Here is an 18,704-nt window from a genome sequence, read left to right on the forward strand (position 1 = left end):
TTGGGATAACTGGCCAGAGTCAGAAGAGGTAACCTCATGCTGAGATGGTACCATAGAGTTTGGGGAAAACAATGTGTTGACTGATTTTCATTTGTTGGTTTCAGACCCTCTGACTCAACATTTATCACTCATACGAGGCAGAAATCCATTAAGGAAGCAACAGAGGAAATAAAAGTGTTTTACTGACAGCGCAGATTCAATGCAACACAGCCATAAGGCATAGGACCTGGAAAACTTCACTCCCTAGTAGGGCTGAATCATTAATCCTTTTCAAATCGAGATTTAAGAGAAAGCGATTTGTTTAGATCCTGAAGATTGCGATTAATCAAATGTGCAATATTTAGTTGAATGTTTGGTGTAACATTTGGTTGAGCATTTTTTATTCCTGATGCTGGAATAATGTTACATATCACAGATTGTTTACAGAAATGTCATATTTTATTTTTTATTTCTTTATTTAACATGATATTAGAAGGTGCCATATGTAAATGCTGCTATTAAACTGAGGCAGATCAGACATTTCAGTTTACAGGAAAGTACTGATATTTTTTTATTGGAATTGTGTTTTATTATTATAACTTTAGCTTTTGTATGAATGCTCTGTGTGTTACTGTTCAATGTTCTATGGTTATTAAAAGAAAAACACTTATTGCTGGTTTTATCTGTTACACAGTGAATACTGAATTTCAGCTAAAAATTTCTTTTTTTTAAATCGTACATGGAATCCTAATATTTGGCAGAAAAATCTGTAATTAGATTTTTTTCCCCCATATCGTTAAAGTGATGGTTCGGAGTAATTTCACCCTGGGCTGCTTTGCACCTTGACCTCGAGCCAAGCAACCTCCCATGAGCTTTTTTCCCTTGTTATAACGTTGAGTTAGCATTATCAGCTGGTTAGCTTAGTGCAGGAGCTAATGGATCCACGTTTGTATCTCGTAAAGTACCCCACTAATAATGCCCAGAATGAAACCAAACGTCTACAGTAGTACAAATAGTTCCTGTACTTATAAAACGAGGCATTAGAAACTTTGTAACTACACCAGAAGTATATTTAAATAACAATAAGACTACTGGAGAAGAAGATCCAAGAAGCGAGTAAACAGCAGAAGCAGCTACTGCAGTGTGAGGCGATAGGACAAGACGCCACACAGTTGTATATATCCCGGCTGCGGTTTAAAAGCAATAGATGTGCTCTGTGTAGGATCTTGCGCGATAGCAGCCGAGAGAAGTATCCATCAGGCAAGTGTTATTTAAATATACTGCTGGTGTAGTTACAAACTTTCTAATGCCTCGTTTTATAAGTACAGGAACTATTTGTACTACTGTAGACGTTTGGTTTCATTCCAGGCATTATTAGTGGGGTAATTTATGAGATACAAACGTGGATCCATTAGCGCCTGCACTAAGCTAACCAGCTGATAACGCTAACTCGACCAACGTTATAACAAGGGAAAAAAGCTTATGGGGGTTGTTTGGCTCGGGTCAAGGTGCAAAGCAGCCTAGGGTGAAATTACTCCGAACCATCACTTTAAGCCCTACTCCCTAGCCACAGCAGGTTTGGGGAAAGTGAGAAAGAACAGCGCTGCATTCTAAAATAGTCTCGCTTTGCCAGACCTTTCTCCACCGCGGTGCTGCGGGGGAGGGTCTGGCTAGTCCACACAGAAATCCGGGATGGCAGAAAAATGTGCTCTGTTTTATTGGCATTTCTTTAAACCAATCACAGTTGTCTTGGGCGGTACTAAGTAGCCTCGAGAAGGAACTTGTTTTGGTGAAACGATGTACGTTCAAAGGTTGTTTTAGTCGTGCGAGAGAAAACTCGGATTGGACAGATAGTCTAGCTAGCTGTCTGGATTTACCCTGCAGAGATCTGAGGAGCAGTTAACCATAGTCCTCAGAAATCCACCAGAGTTTAAAATGCCAACACAAAGGGAGCCCAAGGAAACGGATATCCTGCCTAAATGAGTGAAATCCGGCGGACTTTCCCTCGGCAACGGAGCAATCCCGGAAGTGGAACGTCAAGGATATAGACTATTCTAAAATATTGTGTTGATACAGTTTGATGAGTGTGTGTGTGATCCTGACCTCATGCAGCATCATGGAGCGAATAACAGCTTCCTCTTGTGACCCTGCAGGAGTTTGCAGTGCTGACCAAAGAGCTGAACCTCTGCCGGGAACAGCTGCTGGAGAGAGAGGAGGAGATAGCCGAGCTGAAGGCAGAGAGGAACAACACACGAGTCAGTACACTTATGTCTGTTTAACATATCATCTTTATTTATTTGGTTAATTAAAGTTCTGGTCTGATTCTTTTGGCATGAGTTTGTATCTGTTCTGAAAGAATTCCCAGCGAAATGTGAACTCTAATCATCTGAGACCGTTTATGACCGATAACAGGTGCACCGTGGGGAGGCTTTATTGTATGTGAACCACATGTGTTTTCCAGCTGCTGCTGGAACATCTGGAGTGCCTGGTGTCCCGTCACGAGCGCAGCCTAAGGATGACCGTGGTGAAGAGGCAGGCCCAGTCCCCAGCCGGGGTCTCCAGCGAGGTGGAGGTCCTAAAAGCCCTCAAGTCCCTGTTTGAGCACCACAAAGCTCTGGATGAGAAGGTCAGGGAAAGGCTCCGGGTGGCTTTGGAGCGTGTGGCGTCCCTGGAGGAAGAGCTGCAGTCATCCTCTCAAGAGGTGGGTCCACGTTTCTGTGCTTGTTTCTCACAGGTGTCCGTGAATGAGTGACGGAGACTCTCCTGACCTTTCTCCTCCACATTGTTTCAGGTTCTGTCTTTAAGGGAACAAATAAAGCGACGGCAGCAGGGACTAGACAACGGTAAAGAGGTAATGGGATGCATTTCTTATACAATTTCAGAAATGTAGATGCCTCATAAAGAACTTTGACATCCATGATGGACCTGTAGTGCTATCAGAGTGACAGTAGAAACCCAGAAAGGTGAACTTCTCAACCACCTAACATGAGAAAAGAGTCAGTGTAAAGTAACATCAAGAGGTCTGTGAGGCTGTAGACATAGCGGTGCTTTGAGATGAATGCTAACCATCAGCATGCTAACATGCTAACAGACAGGTTAGAACCAGGATGGCCTTACTCCGAGTATTTCCCTGTATCTGTCTCACATGGGTTTCACCACTGCCACGCCTCTTTGGCAGACTAGCGGCAGGTCCTGTATCGATTCCAATGGGAGACGTGAACGTGAACACCAATTAGGAATGATTCTTTCGCTCCATAGTCAACAAAGTAAATATGAGACCTATATTTCACAAGCTATAATCCAAACGAGTAAATTGTTTTTTTTGTTACCTATTACTTTAACTCAACTCAACTTTATTTATATAGCACCTTTCATATAAAACATCAACCAAAAGTGCTTCACAGAGCAATATTGAAACACACATAAAAAAATAAAAACATATAATTAAAAATTACAACAATAAGAAAATAAAGTGTTAAAACTACTGAGAGAGCTTGCCATTCTAATATCTGATTGCTGAGAAGTTCAGTCCTTCCGGTTGGTCCATACGAGGATGCAATATTTGTTAAAGACAAAATATGTGTCAAACCATTCTGAATTAAGTATTGTGTTGGTACAGAGACGTCCCAGCCTACAAATCGTATCCTACAGACTAAATCCTCGCTAAAATAACATTATAATCACATTCATTTTAATATTTTTCAATGAAAATGAGAATAATGATACCAAAATGAACATTCCCACCGTTATCGGGAACTATATCTCAATCGCAAAATCACTCAATTAGATATGTTCCTCATATTGTGCAGCCCCTACCATTAATTTAAGGAAATCTTTTCTCTTCATTCAGAAGCTTCCCAACGGACCTTCCTCCATCCTGGATGACGCAGACATCGACAGGCAGCGAGAGGGCGAGATAGAGCGACAGAGGTCCGAGCTGGGACAGCTGAAAGAGAGACTGGCCCTCATGTGCAGACAGGTACTCGATTCGGAGGCAGTCTTATGGTCTAGACCTTACTCCAAAACAAACAAAATATCAAAAGCCACATGATGCTAACAAACAGAAAATGACGTGTGCTCGCTCAGCCTTGTATCCCCACACTCTGGCTTCCCCTCAGGTCGGGGAGATCGAGGAGCAGCTGACGTCCGCCAGGAGGGAGCTGGCCCGATCGGAGGTGGCCAACCAGAAACTACAGAGGGATGTGAAAGAGGTGAGACTCGCCGAGCTGTTGACAGACAATAAACCACCACTATGTGTGTCTGTCACAGTGGCACAAAGAGTCTATTTTGCTCATCCTCACAGAAATATTTAACCGTTTTCTATGGTAACAAAGCCATTTGCCTACTTGGCAGCTGTTACTGTACGCACCAGAGCCTCTACCCTGTAGCCATGGTGACAGTGCCATCGGTAATCAGTCAGTGTAGCTGTTTGAAAGGTGTGTGTGTGTGTGTGTGTGTGGGGGGGGGGGCTAGTCGAGACGGTTTACTCAGCAAACCTTCTTCCCTTTATGTCTTCCCCCGTTCTAACTGCTTCTCCTCACTCGCTGTTCTTTTATCTTCCCACTGTCTCCCCCCCTACTCTCCCCCCTCTGTCTCTCTTTGACTTGTGCAACTGCATAAGTGGGTGCTTCTGAAAGCTGTCAACAACAACTATTAACCAGTCATTATCATTCTTCAGCTAATAGCTGTTGGAGCCCAGTGAATTCCCTTTGATCAACACCTACTTGTAAACTTGACATTTGCCTGATCCCGCTTTCTCTGTGTGGTCTTCTTCGCTTTCTATTTCTCAGAATTATTTATCAGAATCTTTACATACAGTAAAAAAAAATTTCTTCACTTTAATTCTTCCAGGCACTCTGTCAAAGGGAAGACATGGAAGAGAGAATCACCACGTTAGAACGCAGGTTTGTGTTTCTGTCTGTTCGTGAACTCTCATTACCTTCTTCCCCAAGCGTGCTCAGCTCACTGCTCTGTCTCTCTGCCGCTTTTGTTCCGTTATGCAGGTACCTGAGTGCCCAGAGGGAGGCGACGTCTCTCCATGACACAAAAGATAAACTGGAGAACGAGTTGGCCAGCAAAGACTCGCTCTACAGACAGGTGGGGGAAAGTCCATGTTTCTGCTGTTGACTCGCAGCTTGGCCATGTTTCACATTGGCACACAGAGTGTGCCATTAATGTATTTTCTTTTTCTCCCCCGGTGGCTTTAATGACGTCTGCTGCCCTCAGCAACCTTGCGCTCCGAGTTTCACCTCCACTCCCTCTCATCCTTGTTTTCTTACAGAGCGAAGAGAAGAACCGGCAGCTCCAGGAGCGTCTGGATGATGCCAAACAGAAGCTGCAGCAAACTCTGCAGAGGGCCGAGACGCTGCCTGAGATCGAGGCCCAGCTTGCACAGAGAGTGGCAGCACTCAACAAGGTGTGTGCGTGTGCATGTGCGTGTGCATGTGCGTGTGCATGTGCGTGTGTGTGTGCGTGTGCATGCATGAGTGAATCGGAACACAAGATGTCAAATGACTGATGAATACCAAATGTTTTCATCAAGCGGTGCCAGTAGTTCATAATCAAGCGATCTGAAGATGAAAGCCAGCTCATGACACACAGTCAGCTCAGCTATTTGATCCTTGGGCACTCAACACGTCAAGAACTGCATGCTGCATAAATTCTTCATGACTGACTGATTTAATTGCTTGTATGTTAACCTCCAGCATTCCTGTAAACACAATACTCACTCAATGCCAAAAAAAAATAAATTAAAAAAAACGCAATTCACTCTCCTCCAGGTAGCCAAACCCATTCAATGGCTACACTTACTTATTGCATGTTCAGGCAAGATGGCTTCCGCGGAAGGATAAGATGAATGGCCCTATAAGACACAAGCAAACAAAGCTTTTTGTTACGCTGTGATCTGTACAGGCATGTAACTAATTGGTAGACTCGGTCAACAAGCTGTTTCCTTTGTGTTAATTTGTATTAGGCTCTAACCCCGCTTCCTTCCTCTCCAATCACTCAGGCGGAGGAGCGTCATGGTAACTTTGAGGAGCGACTGCGACAGATGGAGGCGCAACTGGAGGAGAAGAACCAGGAGCTACAGAGGGTGAGTCATGCTTGCTTTTCCATCTCTCTTTCTCCTCCTCTGTTTTCATCCTCCCCCTCTTTCATGCCGTTCCTTTTGTCAGCCCTTACAAAGGCACACTAATTTTCTAAACCATCTATTTGACCGTGCACATTCAGATAGAAATCTTTGCCTCTCGCTCTCAGTCAAGCAGAATGCTTGTTCTTAACTCTCCTCTGTCCCCCTCCCCCTCCTCCTCAAACTCGATTTTTTTTCTTCTCGTTCGCTCTCACCCGTCTCGCTCTCTCCCCCTCAGGCGAGGCAGAGGGAGAGGATGAACGATGAACACAACAAGCGTCTCTCCGACACGGTGGACAAGCTGCTCTCTGAGTCCAACGAGCGGCTGCAGCTCCACCTGAAGGAGAGGATGGCCGCCCTGGAAGAAAAGGTGACCTGCTCAGACTCAAACCACAATTCACAGCCTCTCTTCATTTTGATCTAAACCTCCTAAATCTGCAACAGAAAATGTCTCAATCCCCCACCCCTAAAGGTGCATCTCTTTATCCCAAAATGAACTCTTGGGTTCAGGTATGTTCACCTGGTAGCACCTCCCTGCCCTCCAGGAAGTGAATTCCCAAAGTGTCTCAAAGCAGCTGTGAATCCTACATCCAGAACAGTAGTGGAAAGTAACTTTACTTACTTTAAGTACAGCACTTAAGTACAGGTTTGAGGTACTTTAACTAGACTTGAGTATTTCCATTTCAGACTACTTTATACTTCTACTCCACTATATTTCAGAGGGAAGTGTGTTGTACTTTTTACTGCACTGTATTAGTCTGACAGCTACAGTGTAGTTGCTTCAAATACAAAACATATAATCACATTATACAATCTAATGCATTAATAGAGATTAACCTTCCGTTATGTCAAATTTAGAATAAGCTCCACCTTGACCAACTGTAAAAATGCTACTTACACATTAATGCCATAATAATAATAATAATAATAATACTATTATATAGTAGATAATAGTATAACACTCATATGGGTCATTGTTCTGCATTTTCCTTTTAGTACATTTTTTCAATAATACATACTTTCACTTTGAATGCAGGACTTTTACTTAAGTAAAGGGTCTGAGTGATGGGTAAAAATCTGGCCCAAAACTCATCGCTGGTTCCATTTTTTTCTTTACCTACTTCCTATAGTGCCTTATCAGCACTTTATTAACAACTTCCACCTATTTTCCTTCTCTTGTATTTACCGGAAGCATTTTCTGAGCAGTCAGCATCTCAAAAGGAGCATAGTTACTGTAAATCACAGAGATTAGTGTCTATTTGCAGCAGGAAAACCTACTTTTGAAGGCACAGGGACATAACATATGGGTGAAACTAGGCTTAAACCACTCTGTTCCGTTTCAACAGTCTGGGTTAAAAAACGAAAACTGCCTGGATTATTGCCTGATTATTAAACATTGCTGTGCTGTGTGTAGGTAGCTGTAAGAGCAGTTCACTAACCCTGCTGTCCAGTTTCTCATTCAGAATATGCTGTTGTTATTTTACAGTAATAAACTTCTCATTCTTCCACCTCCAGAATGCCCTGTCTGAGGAACTATCCAACATGAAGAAACTCCAGGACGATCTCTTGGCAAACAAGGTGCTTGTACCTCTCAGCTTCACTCTTGGTTAAAGCTAAAGATGTTCTGGTACCATTTTTTGCCTTCCCCATACCGATTCCGATACCTGAACTTGCATATCGGCAGATGCTGCGTACCCATCAGATACCAGTGTGTAAAAAAAACAAACATATATTTTATTATGTTTTAACAGCAGTATACTACTATCCCTGTATGGATGTGATATTATTGCTATTTTTGTTGTTAAACTCTTTGTGAAACATGAACAAACACAAACAATGAACGCCACAGAACTTTCTTTTAAAATCCAGTTTGTCAGTCAGTCATAACGGAAACAAAGAACATGAATAAACTACTTTAAAGTAGATTTTCTTCTGGGCAAAATCGGTGCATAAACTCAAGTACTTTGCGACACATTTTAGGCATTTTAGGCAATATCGGAGGCTTTTCCGTTGCTGGTTTCAGTATCAGAACATCTCTAGTTAAAGCTAGTAATCATATGTGGTTTTTTTCCCACCAACTCTGTCTGTTTCCCACCCTCAGGACCAGCTCATAGCAGAGCTGGAGCGGATTCAGCTGGAGTTAGATCAGCTGAGAGCGAGGCCCGGGGGCTCTTATTCCAGGTTTGTTGCTGTTTAACACAGAAAGAGTGAAACTCTAAACATGATGTAGAGTCTCCAGCGTTGTCTGGCTGTAAAGACGCCAGTGTTGTGTCGTGTCTCTTTTCTTGTCAGACATTGTAGATAAATCACTCCACGTTGGAGGCGTTTAACACTGTCAGCGCTCACAGGGCTAAAAACAGTGTTGATATGTACACACACTCATTGACTGGGTGCCCACACACACATACATGATCCAACACTTCTAATTAGCACATTGTCATCTGCACGTCTCAACACTTGTAGCCTTTTGTAAACCTGTTCATGGGAATGTGATGTCCTTTTACACATTATATGAAGTAAAATCACCAGTTTTCTTCATATATTATATTCTTTTAGTTTTGTTATGGCCAGCTGTGTTACGTTTGTATTTTTCCGTGTTCCGCCACAATCTTATCCACCCTGCAGAGATAATTACCATTTCCTCTTACCTTGCATCATCTTCTTTTTCCCTCCGTCTCTCCAGTCGCTCTCTGCCAGGTAGCGCTCTGGAATTGAGGTATTCCCACGGGAGCGGTTCGCTCCCAACAGGCTCGACCACTCACCTGGATCCCTTTGGTAACTCCTCGGCCGGGGGCGTGGTCAGGCGAAGTCACCGGGCCCGTTGGAGCTCCGCCAGAGAGGACTCTACCAAGGTGAGAATCCAACAAACCCAGATTCATTCTCATCCATTTGCATCTTGTTGCACTTGTTTCCTCTTAGAAGCATCTCAGTTACTTTTCTTTTTTGTACCACAAAACATGGTCAAATATGCAAACTTATCTAATTAAGGAAGTGTAGTGCTGCCACGCCTGAAAAAGAGAAACGTATCAGTATAACATTATGTGAAAAGTTTATGGTAGTAACAAGATGTTTTCCCGTTTTAACAAGCTATTTTCACATTTTAACAAGATGTATTCCCATTTTAACAAGATGTTTTCCCGTTTTAACAAGATATTTTCACGTTACATTATAACAAGATATTTTCACGTTTTAACAAAATGTTTTCACGTTTTAACCAGATGCTTTCACATTTTAAATAGATATTTTCACGTTTTAACAAGCTATTTTCACATTATAACAAGCTATTTTCACGTTATAACAAGATATTTTCACATTTTAACAAGCTATTTTCACGTTATAACAAGATATTTTCACATTTTAACAAGCTATTTTCACGTTATAACAAGATATTTTCATGTTACAACAAGTTATTTTCACATTATAACAAGATATATTTCATGTTTTAACAAGCTATTTTCACGTTATAACAAGCTATTTTCACGTTATAATAAGCTATTTTCACGTTATAACAAGATATTTTCATGTTTTAACAAGCTATTTTCACATTATAACAAGCTATTTTCACGTTATAACAAGCTATTTTCACATTATAACAAGCTATTTTCACATTATAACAAGATATTTTCATGTTTTAACAAGCTATTTTCACATTATAACAAGCTATTTTCACGTTATAACAAGCTATTTTCATGTTATAGCAAGCTATTTTCACGTTATAACAAGCTATTTTCACGTTATAACAAGCTATTTTCACGTTATAACAAGATATTTTCACGTTATAACAAGCTATTTTCACGTTATAACAAGATATTTTCACATTTTAACAAGCTATTTTCACGTTATAACAAGATATTTTCACGTTACAACAAGCTATTTTCACATTATAACAAGATATTTTCATGTTTTAACAAGCTATTTTCACGTTATAACAAGCTATTTTCATGTTATAACAAGCTATTTTCACGTTATAACAAGCTATTTTCATGTTATAGCAAGCTATTTTCACGTTACAACAAGCTATTTTCACATTATAACAAGATATTTTCATGTTTTAACAAGCTATTTTCACATTATAACAAGCTATTTTCACGTTATAACAAGCTATTTTCATGTTATAGCAAGCTATTTTCACGTTATAACAAGCTATTTTCACGTTATAACAAGATATTTTCATGTTATAACAAGCTATTTTCACGTTATAACAAGCTATTTTCACGTTATAACAAGCTATTTTCACGTTACGTTATAACAAAATATTTTCACGTTACAACAAGCTATTTTCACGTTATAACAAGATATTTTCATGTTTTAACAAGCTATTTTCACGTTATAACAAACTATTTTCATGTTATAGCAAGCTATTTTCACGTTATAACAAGCTATTTTCACGTTATAACAAGCTATTTTCACGTTACTTTATAACAACATATTTTCACGTTATAACAAGATGTTTTCATGTTTTAACAAGATATTTTCATGATATTTTCACGTTTTAACAACATTCAAACTTTTCAAGTTACAACAAGAACATTTTCTTGTTATTACAATATACTATTAATCACGTGAAAAGTCTCACGTTATAACAATAAATTATTACATTATTCATGTGATAATTTATTGTTATAATGTGGAAATATCTTGTTAAAATGTGAAAATATCTTGTTAAAACATGTAAAACATTTTGTTATTACAATAAACTTTTCCCGTAATAACGAGATACTGATAGGTTTTAGTTTTTCCGGTGTGGCAGCACTACACTTCCATATCTAATACCTTTACATCAGGAATTGGGAAAAATTTGTGTTCCCTCTGAAGAGTCGTAAAGCCCTAATTTTCTCATCATTTGCAACAAAATCAGTTTTTTGTTCTTTCCACTTGAAAAGAAGATTTCTTGCATTTCTTATGTAAGCTAAATAAAAATGAGGTCTAGTTTTGGGATTATTTAACTGCATCTGTTACCTGCAGGTTGATATTACATTTATCCATATCTTCTATGACTTTCTTATTTCAATTAAAAAAAAAGAAAACATAAACTAATGTAACATTTTGTTTTTTCACTGAAGAACTACAGTACTACTCTCTGTGTACAGTACCCAGACTGGGAGAGCGGGGCTCTACTGGGGACCAGGTTCGAGCCGGGCTTGGATGTGGGCTGCTCCGACGACGAGGACGACGTGGAGCATCGGTTTGGCTCAGAGCTGCTGTCCCCCAGCGGACAGACGGACGTGCAGACCCTGGCCATCATGCTGCAGGAACAGCTGGAGGCCATCAATAAGGAGATCAAGTACGGAAGCTGGGAGGGATGTTAGGAACACCTCATCTGATGACACCAACACATACTACAGCCTCAAAAACAAACATATCAACACCTCTCTGACACTGTTTGAAGAAAAACTACAGTGGTGGAAGAAGTACTCCGATCCTTCAGGAGCATTACTGATAAAACTAGATGCCCTGCATTTAAATCTTTATTTAAGTAAAAGTACAAAAGCATTATCAGCAAATTTGATTTAAAGTACCAAAAGTAAATGTGCTCGTTCTCCAGTGACTGATATATACTATTATATCTGACATTAATGCATTGTTAATACTGGTGCATCAATGTGTAAGCAGCATTTTTAACTTTGGGCAGAGCAAGCTAGTTTCCAGTCTCTATGATAAACTAAGCTAAGCTAAGCTAAGCTAAGCTAATCGACTTCTCGCCATAGCTTCATATTTTTCGTACAGAAATCTGAGTCTCATCTAACTCTCAGCAAGCAAATGAATGCGCTTATTTTCCAAAATGAGGAACAGTTTCTTTAGCTCTATCCTGATCTGTTCAGTGTTGCATGAACTACACACCAGTACAGTATTATAACTTCATCAGATCGTCCAAATGTTTCAGTCCCTCCTCTTTTACTCACCCTCCACTCTCCAACCCAGGCTGATCCAGGAGGAGAAGGAGAACACGGAGTTACGGGCCGAAGAGATCGAGAGTCGGGTCAGCGTGGCTTTGGACAGTCCGCCCATCCCTCCGTCCTCCCTGGGGAGAGACGGAACAGGACGGGGCTTCATGCCCTCGTCCATCACATCCTCCACCCTGGCCTCCCCCTCTCCCCCCAGCTCTGGACACTCCACCCCTCGCCTGCCTCACTCCCCGGCCCGCGAGACTGATAGACAGGTACGGCTTCTATTCCCGTCCCTTTTTTTTTTTTTTTTTATCTCGCCTCTGTATTTCATCTCCCTGTTTATGCAAACAGCTCCTCCAGACAGTGAGTCGTGTAAATCATGCAGACAGGGTCGGAGGAGTGCAGTTATTCTAACTAACAGCTTGTTGGATTGGGCAAGGTTGATTCAAATAACTTGTAGGATGGTATGACGGATGGTGCCAGACATGCTTTTGGTTCCAGCATTTCTGAAACCGGCGGATGGATTACAAAAGATGGTGCAATAAACACCAAACATGCAGTCAGCGGGGATTGTGAAAGTAATAATGTTAACATGGGAGTTTAGAACAGAATGGTTCAAGTGATGAAGCAGGAAAACAAAAAACAGCTTAAGACAGAAATTGAGCTTAAAAGAAAAATAGCTCCTGAGGTCGCTGAGCATCACTACAAGAAATATTAGTTTTTGAATATCCCTCTTTTTCCATTTTGTTCTTCAGAACAGCAAAGATGATGACCGTTCCCTCGCTCTTCTTGACTCAACACCTCCTTCCACTCCTCGTGCACTGCGATTGGACAGGATGACCCTCACTCATCCAGGAGCGATGCTTGACGACCCCCGGGAGTTTCGCAGGTATAGCAGCCGCACATTAAATACAAACACAACCATCCTTTTTTTTTTTTTTTCTCTCAGTGATTTCCCTTTGTCCCTTTCCAGTCTCTCGGCAGATGGCAGCAGCTCCAACAGCAGCCAAGATTCCCTCCACAAGTCCAGTAAGAAGAAAAGCATCAAGTCTTCCATCGGTCGGCTTTTTGGGAAGAAGGAGAAAGGAAGGATGGGCCAACCTGGGCGGGATGGATCTGCTTCTCTCGGTAAACAGATGGAGGATAACACTGACGGTTTATCAGTCATCCACGCTGTCAGCATTTCCATTTAAACATGTTTGCTCTGGCTCACTGATTTGAGGTATTCAACTCTATATTAGTGTATATCGACGACGTTTCACTTCCGGGATTGTTCAGGTGCTCCCCGGAAATTCTGCCAGTTGTCCCTCATTTTAAGCCGGATGTCCGGTATCTGCCGCTTTCTTTGTGTTTGAATGAGAGGACTATGGTTAACTGCTCCACAGATCTCTGCAGGGTAAATCCAGACAGCTACCAAGAATCTGTCCAATCTGAGTTTTCTGTTGCACGACTAAAAAAACTTTTGAACGTACACATGTTCCACCAAAACTAGTTCTTTCCAGAGGCTATTTTGCAGCAGCACCATTGCTCTGTCCGGGGCTTAGAGCCGCCCATATTGATTGTAATTGTTTTAAGGAAACACCAATAAACCCGAGCACGTTTTCCTCCCATGCCGGAATGCTGTGTGGACTAGCCAGACCTTCCTCCGCAGCGCTGTGGAGGAAGGTCCAGCATTGCGAGACTATCTCTGTATAATCTTTCATTCTTGTGACCTTTGACCCTACTGTGTCTCTTCCAGCATCTACACCCTCTGAAGACATGGCCTCTGGAGACCCAATGGGGATGAACAAGACTGGGACTCTGGGTCCAGCAGATAAAGACCGCCGCAGCAAGAAGAAGTTCGTGAATTATGTCTCCTCTTTTGTTTGGTTTTCAGAATAATATTTTGATCTCTCTTGAACGGCACCAAATATCAAACTCTTCCTCTTCTTACCAGGCATGAGCTACTGGAGGAAGCATGTCGCCAAGGACTTCCCTTTGCATCCTGGGACGGACCCACTGTTGTATCTTGGTTGGAGGTACTGTGCAATCACAGAATCCTAAGGAATGGGAGATATTAACTAAAGAACACAATTTTGGATCCATCTAACATTCTTTCCTCATATTTCCTCCTTTATTTAATCTGTCGTCCTTCCAGCTGTGGGTGGGAATGCCGGCCTGGTACGTCGCAGCCTGTCGCGCCAACGTGAAGAGCGGCGCCATCATGGCCAACCTGTCGGACACAGAGATCCAGAGAGAGATCGGCATCAGTAACCCACTTCACCGCCTCAAACTGCGGCTTGCCATCCAGGAGATGGTGTCCCTCACAAGCCCCTCTGCCCCGGCCAGCACCCGCTCGGTGAGACTCAAATACATTTAACGTTCTCATTCAAAGAAAAGAGAAATGATATCCACAAATGGTCTTGTGTCATAAACAAAACCCAGGCAGCTTCTCTATAGGTTCAAAGGTTAAGAAGCCTTTAATTTGAGAACGCTAAGATCTTAACACCTTCTTATTAAGGCTGGCAGCATTCTCCATGCTGAGCACAGAGATGGCAAAAGTACTCACTTCCCTTACTCAAGTAGAAGTACAGATACTTGTGTTAAAAAATACTCTTGTAAAAGTAGAAGTACACATTTACAGTACAGGCTTGGAAATTTACATAAAGTATAAAAGTAAAAGTAGCCTTGTAGTAGGCAAAGCTTCCGGACCACACAAATGTTACTAGAGTGCAAGCTGAGAAACTTCAGTGGACTTGGAAAAAAGGCTCTTTATATGCCATTGCTTACATTTTAAATGGATGTCTGCCAATAGGCCTAAAACATCTAGGGCTGCTCCCTCTTAGTCGATTAGTCGACTAATCGGTCGTTTTGGTCTTAGTCAACTTAGATTTCTTTAGATGTTTTATGCTTTTTTCATGCTGAATGACTTATTTCCAAGAAACGTACGAGCACATCTCTGGTAAACACAAGAATTAAAGTGGTGCTTTAGCATGACTCTTTGCAGAGAAACTCAGATTTACAGATCTGTCGATTAAATCAACTAATCGATTAGTCGATACAATTGAATGAGTGTTAGTCGACTAAGAATTTCTTCAATCGAGCACAGCCCTAAAAACATCACATATATGATTATTGTGACAGAGACTGGTACTCCACGTTAATAAGATTCTGACTTGATGCCTACTGTCTATCTCAAACATCTCCTATCAGATAAGGCCGAGGATGATTGGGAATGTCTTGCTGCTTGTCTGCCGAATCTCTGGGATCTCCGTTTTCTTCATTTTCAATCATGTGGCCGTCCATACTACTATGTCCTAACGTTACCACCATCAAGCCGCAATGATTTGCCGCGAATGAATGCCTCCGAATCTGTTGAGTTGTAGTCTCTTAGTGGTGCGTCAAATGCAACGTATATTCCCATCCAATTAGATTGAATTCGGTATTGATGACGCGAAAAAATAATAACAATAATAACTCCACTGAAATTATTTGAAACTAAAGTAACGAGACAATTTTGTGAAATGTAAGGAGTAGAAAGTACCGATATTTGTGTTAAAAATGTAAGGAGTAAAAGTAAAAAGTCGGCACAAAAATAAATAGTAAAGTAACTGATATATAAAATATCTGAAAAATGTACTTGCGTATAGTACTTCCCATCTCTGGCTGAGCATAGACTCTGTGCTGATAATACCCAAATGCTGCATTCATATTATCAGTATGAGGTACATGCTGAACCAGGTGTTTGTAGTTTTGAGATCAGTTAAAATGTTAATGATCCTTGGGAGATTTGCAGCAGAAACTAATAATAGGATACAGAAATAATAATAAAATGTAATTGACAGTTTATGATATCAAATAGGGATGATGTCAAATGAAAAGCAGATTTTGTTAAATGGAATATAGGACATGCAACGTATCCTGCATGTGATAAATGTCAAAGATAATAAAAATATGAGTGTATTTTCCATAGGAGAAGGACAGTAAACTGCGCTGGTGCTGATAAAGTTCCAAATATTTCACCTCGAAACAAAACTTGGCAACAAAAGCCACACTTTCCCAAATTTTGCGTTCTCACACAGCGACAAAGCCAAACCACATGTTGAAAAAATGTCTTAAAACTGTTGCACGCCCATGCGTTTGTGCTCCTGCGTTTTAATGTCTTCCTGTTCCAAGAAAGATAAAGTTGCAAATAACCAAAGACTCGATTTTGGGAGTTTGGAACAAATGCCAAGTTTTGGTTTGCCTTGGCTTTCAAAATCCTTTGCTTGGCTTGGTATTTATTTACACCGTGAATCATATTAATGAGATGAAATGTTTAAAAAATGATCACTCACACAATTTCAACAGATTTCACTTCACGTAAACCGGTTGAACCTCTTGTTCATCCCAATCACCATGGTGACAAGAAAGCAGTCTGCTGTTGTGGTTGGCCGACGTCTCGTAATGTGGCAACATAAATGTACAAGCGTTGAGTCAGGGCTTTAGGCAGGCGAGGCAATATGTGGTTTCATCTCACCGCTTCATCTTTCCTCTCGTTCCCAGTCGACCAGTAACGTGTGGATGACCCACGCAGAGATGGAGTCCCTGAACGCAGCCACCAAGCCTCCGGTTAGTGTCCCTGCTGTCCTGTCTCTGTCTGACCCTCTTTTTTTTTTTTGATTTTCATTATTATTTTTGAATTATGTTAAGCGTCTCGTCCGGTCTGAATCATGTTGACGAGTCTCTCCCCTCCCTCCCCTTCCCCTTCCTCTCTCTTTGTTTCTCTTTTTGAATTTCTACCTCTTTATTATCTCTTTCTTTGTGTGGCCCAGGACATAGTGTTGAGCATCTTCTTCTCTTCCTCTGGTTGCTGTTTCAGTGTGAACTGCTTCCAACTAATTTACCCGTTCACTAACACACAATTCCTTCCTTTTGTCCTCTTTTCCTGCTGCTGCTGCTGCTTACTCCTCCTCTGCTTCTCCTCCATCATCTCTCCATCCGTCCACCCTGCTCTTGACCCCTACTCCTCTTTCCCTCGCAACCTCCACATCACTCTTCTCCGGCTCTGTCTCTGTCTCTCTCTTTCTCTCTCTGTCTCTCTCTCTGTCTTCTCTCGGCACTGCAGGAGCTCAAAGAGTTCAGCTGGGATCAGGTAAGGATCAACTGACAAGTCAGAATTAGCACAACACGATGCATATTTGTCGTCATTTTCTACCTCTAGTGAAACCAACCGCAGTAAGTCATGAGCTGCTGACTTGCACTACCATCAGATATGAAGCCGAGCGTGAATCAGCGTTGATCATCTGTGGTTGTCCCCTCCAGATACTGGCCTATGGCGATATGAATCATGAGTGGGTGGGCAACGACTGGCTGCCCAGCCTGGGCCTGCCACAGTACCGTAGCTATTTCATGGAGTCCCTGGTGGATGCCCGCATGTTGGACCACCTCACCAAGAAGGAGCTGAGAGGACAGCTGAAAATGGTGGACAGCTTCCACAGGTAGAACTCGGCTTCGGCGTGGCCACTCTCGCCTTTTTTTTTTCCTTTTCTTTTCACAGTCTCTTTTGTCACTTATCTTGTTTTCACTCTCATTCTTTTCTGTTGACTATGTGCTTGTGTGTGGCGAGGGAATTCTTTTGGTCAATATTGAAATCACGATTATTTACCACAAGTACTCATTGGCTTTTGGAAAGATCTTGCATGTAAGAGATTAAGAGATGTTATTAGAACATATTGAACTTAAAAAACAGTTAAACAAATCAAGTGAAAACACCGCTCAGGTATGTGTCTCCAGGCCCTCTTTTGACAGGGTCACAGGCACTGGATTGTGTTAATGCTTTGTGAGTAGAGGGGAGAGTGGAAACACGCCCTCAGTTAACCTCCTTTCAACCCTCTGGCACTTTGACCTCTCCCAGGGTCAGTTTGCATTACGGCATCATGTGCCTGAAGCGTCTGAACTACGATCGCAAGGAGCTGGAGAGGAGGAGGGAGGAGAGCGTCCACCACAACAAAGGTGAGCTCTTGTTTTCTCTGCCATTATCTCATTACTCATGCTATTATTTCTCTGACCCTGTTCACCCAACTAATTCCTCTATTCACACTGTGCTGTTGTCTTTCAAGGCTTACCTCGATGATTACTATACAAACCCTTGACCATTGATATCCAGGTTAATTATTTACACAGTTATTGCTGTTGGTATTTTTAACCCTGTGTAAGCTGGATAATGTGTATCGGCTGTTTAGGGCCGCCTATCAGAAAACACCACTCGTAAGAATGGTTAACATTTACTACTCATCATTACAGAATGAAAAAAAACTCAAGAATAGCTTAATCTGTTGCAACAATAGCTAAATATAAAGAGTCACAAATTAACATCGTCTGACTTCTGTACAGGCAACCGCCGTAATGAAAAGAGAGGCACCATTTCTTGCGTAACTTACGTAATTAGCAAACATACTCACATAGCTGGTAACTATACACTGTAATCTGTAAGAGACTTGCTCTGTTTTCTTCTTCTTCTTCTTCTTCTTCTTCTTCTTCTTCTTCTTATTATTATTATTATTATTATTATTATTATTACACATTAATACTGTATCTTGCTCTGTCCCTTTATTTATTTGTATATCTGTTATTTTTATTAGTCAGTTAGTAACGTTATTTATTTAACCATGTACAAGTCCATACTGTACAAGTACCCTACTCACATGGACTTAAAAGACACCAACATATCAGATATGATCAAAAAG

The 18,704-nt window shown here is 41.4% G+C and overlaps 1 protein-coding gene across 6 annotated transcripts in view; it reads left to right on the forward strand.

Annotated features, from left to right (window-relative positions):
* ppfia3 (PTPRF interacting protein alpha 3) overlaps positions 1-18,704 on the forward strand; it is a 32,579-nt gene that overhangs the window by 7,336 nt on the left and 6,539 nt on the right. For 2 of the 6 annotated variants that reach the window (XM_039824746.1, XM_039824748.1), the window contains exons 3-26: positions 2,133-2,234; positions 2,441-2,680; positions 2,771-2,830; positions 3,830-3,958; positions 4,098-4,190; positions 4,831-4,883; positions 4,983-5,076; positions 5,261-5,395; positions 5,990-6,073; positions 6,348-6,479; positions 7,625-7,687; positions 8,211-8,290; positions 8,793-8,961; positions 11,173-11,393; positions 12,032-12,269; positions 12,753-12,886; positions 12,971-13,125; positions 13,736-13,835; positions 13,934-14,015; positions 14,135-14,335; positions 16,522-16,587; positions 17,084-17,110; positions 17,281-17,456; positions 17,873-17,970. In XM_039824746.1, coding sequence (XP_039680680.1) covers positions 2,133-2,234; positions 2,441-2,680; positions 2,771-2,830; positions 3,830-3,958; positions 4,098-4,190; positions 4,831-4,883; positions 4,983-5,076; positions 5,261-5,395; positions 5,990-6,073; positions 6,348-6,479; positions 7,625-7,687; positions 8,211-8,290; positions 8,793-8,961; positions 11,173-11,393; positions 12,032-12,269; positions 12,753-12,886; positions 12,971-13,125; positions 13,736-13,835; positions 13,934-14,015; positions 14,135-14,335; positions 16,522-16,587; positions 17,084-17,110; positions 17,281-17,456; positions 17,873-17,970 — 2,932 coding nt within the window. The remainder of the gene's footprint in view (positions 1-2,132; positions 2,235-2,440; positions 2,681-2,770; positions 2,831-3,829; positions 3,959-4,097; positions 4,191-4,830; positions 4,884-4,982; positions 5,077-5,260; positions 5,396-5,989; positions 6,074-6,347; positions 6,480-7,624; positions 7,688-8,210; positions 8,291-8,792; positions 8,962-11,172; positions 11,394-12,031; positions 12,270-12,752; positions 12,887-12,970; positions 13,126-13,735; positions 13,836-13,933; positions 14,016-14,134; positions 14,336-16,521; positions 16,588-17,083; positions 17,111-17,280; positions 17,457-17,872; positions 17,971-18,704) is intronic. The other 4 variants (XM_039824749.1, XM_039824747.1, XM_039824750.1 and 1 more) reach the window with 4 other exon arrangements.

The sequence above is a fragment of the Perca fluviatilis genome, chromosome 15, assembly GCF_010015445.1.
Source record: "Perca fluviatilis chromosome 15, GENO_Pfluv_1.0, whole genome shotgun sequence".
NCBI classification, from domain to species: domain Eukaryota; kingdom Metazoa; phylum Chordata; class Actinopteri; order Perciformes; family Percidae; genus Perca; species Perca fluviatilis.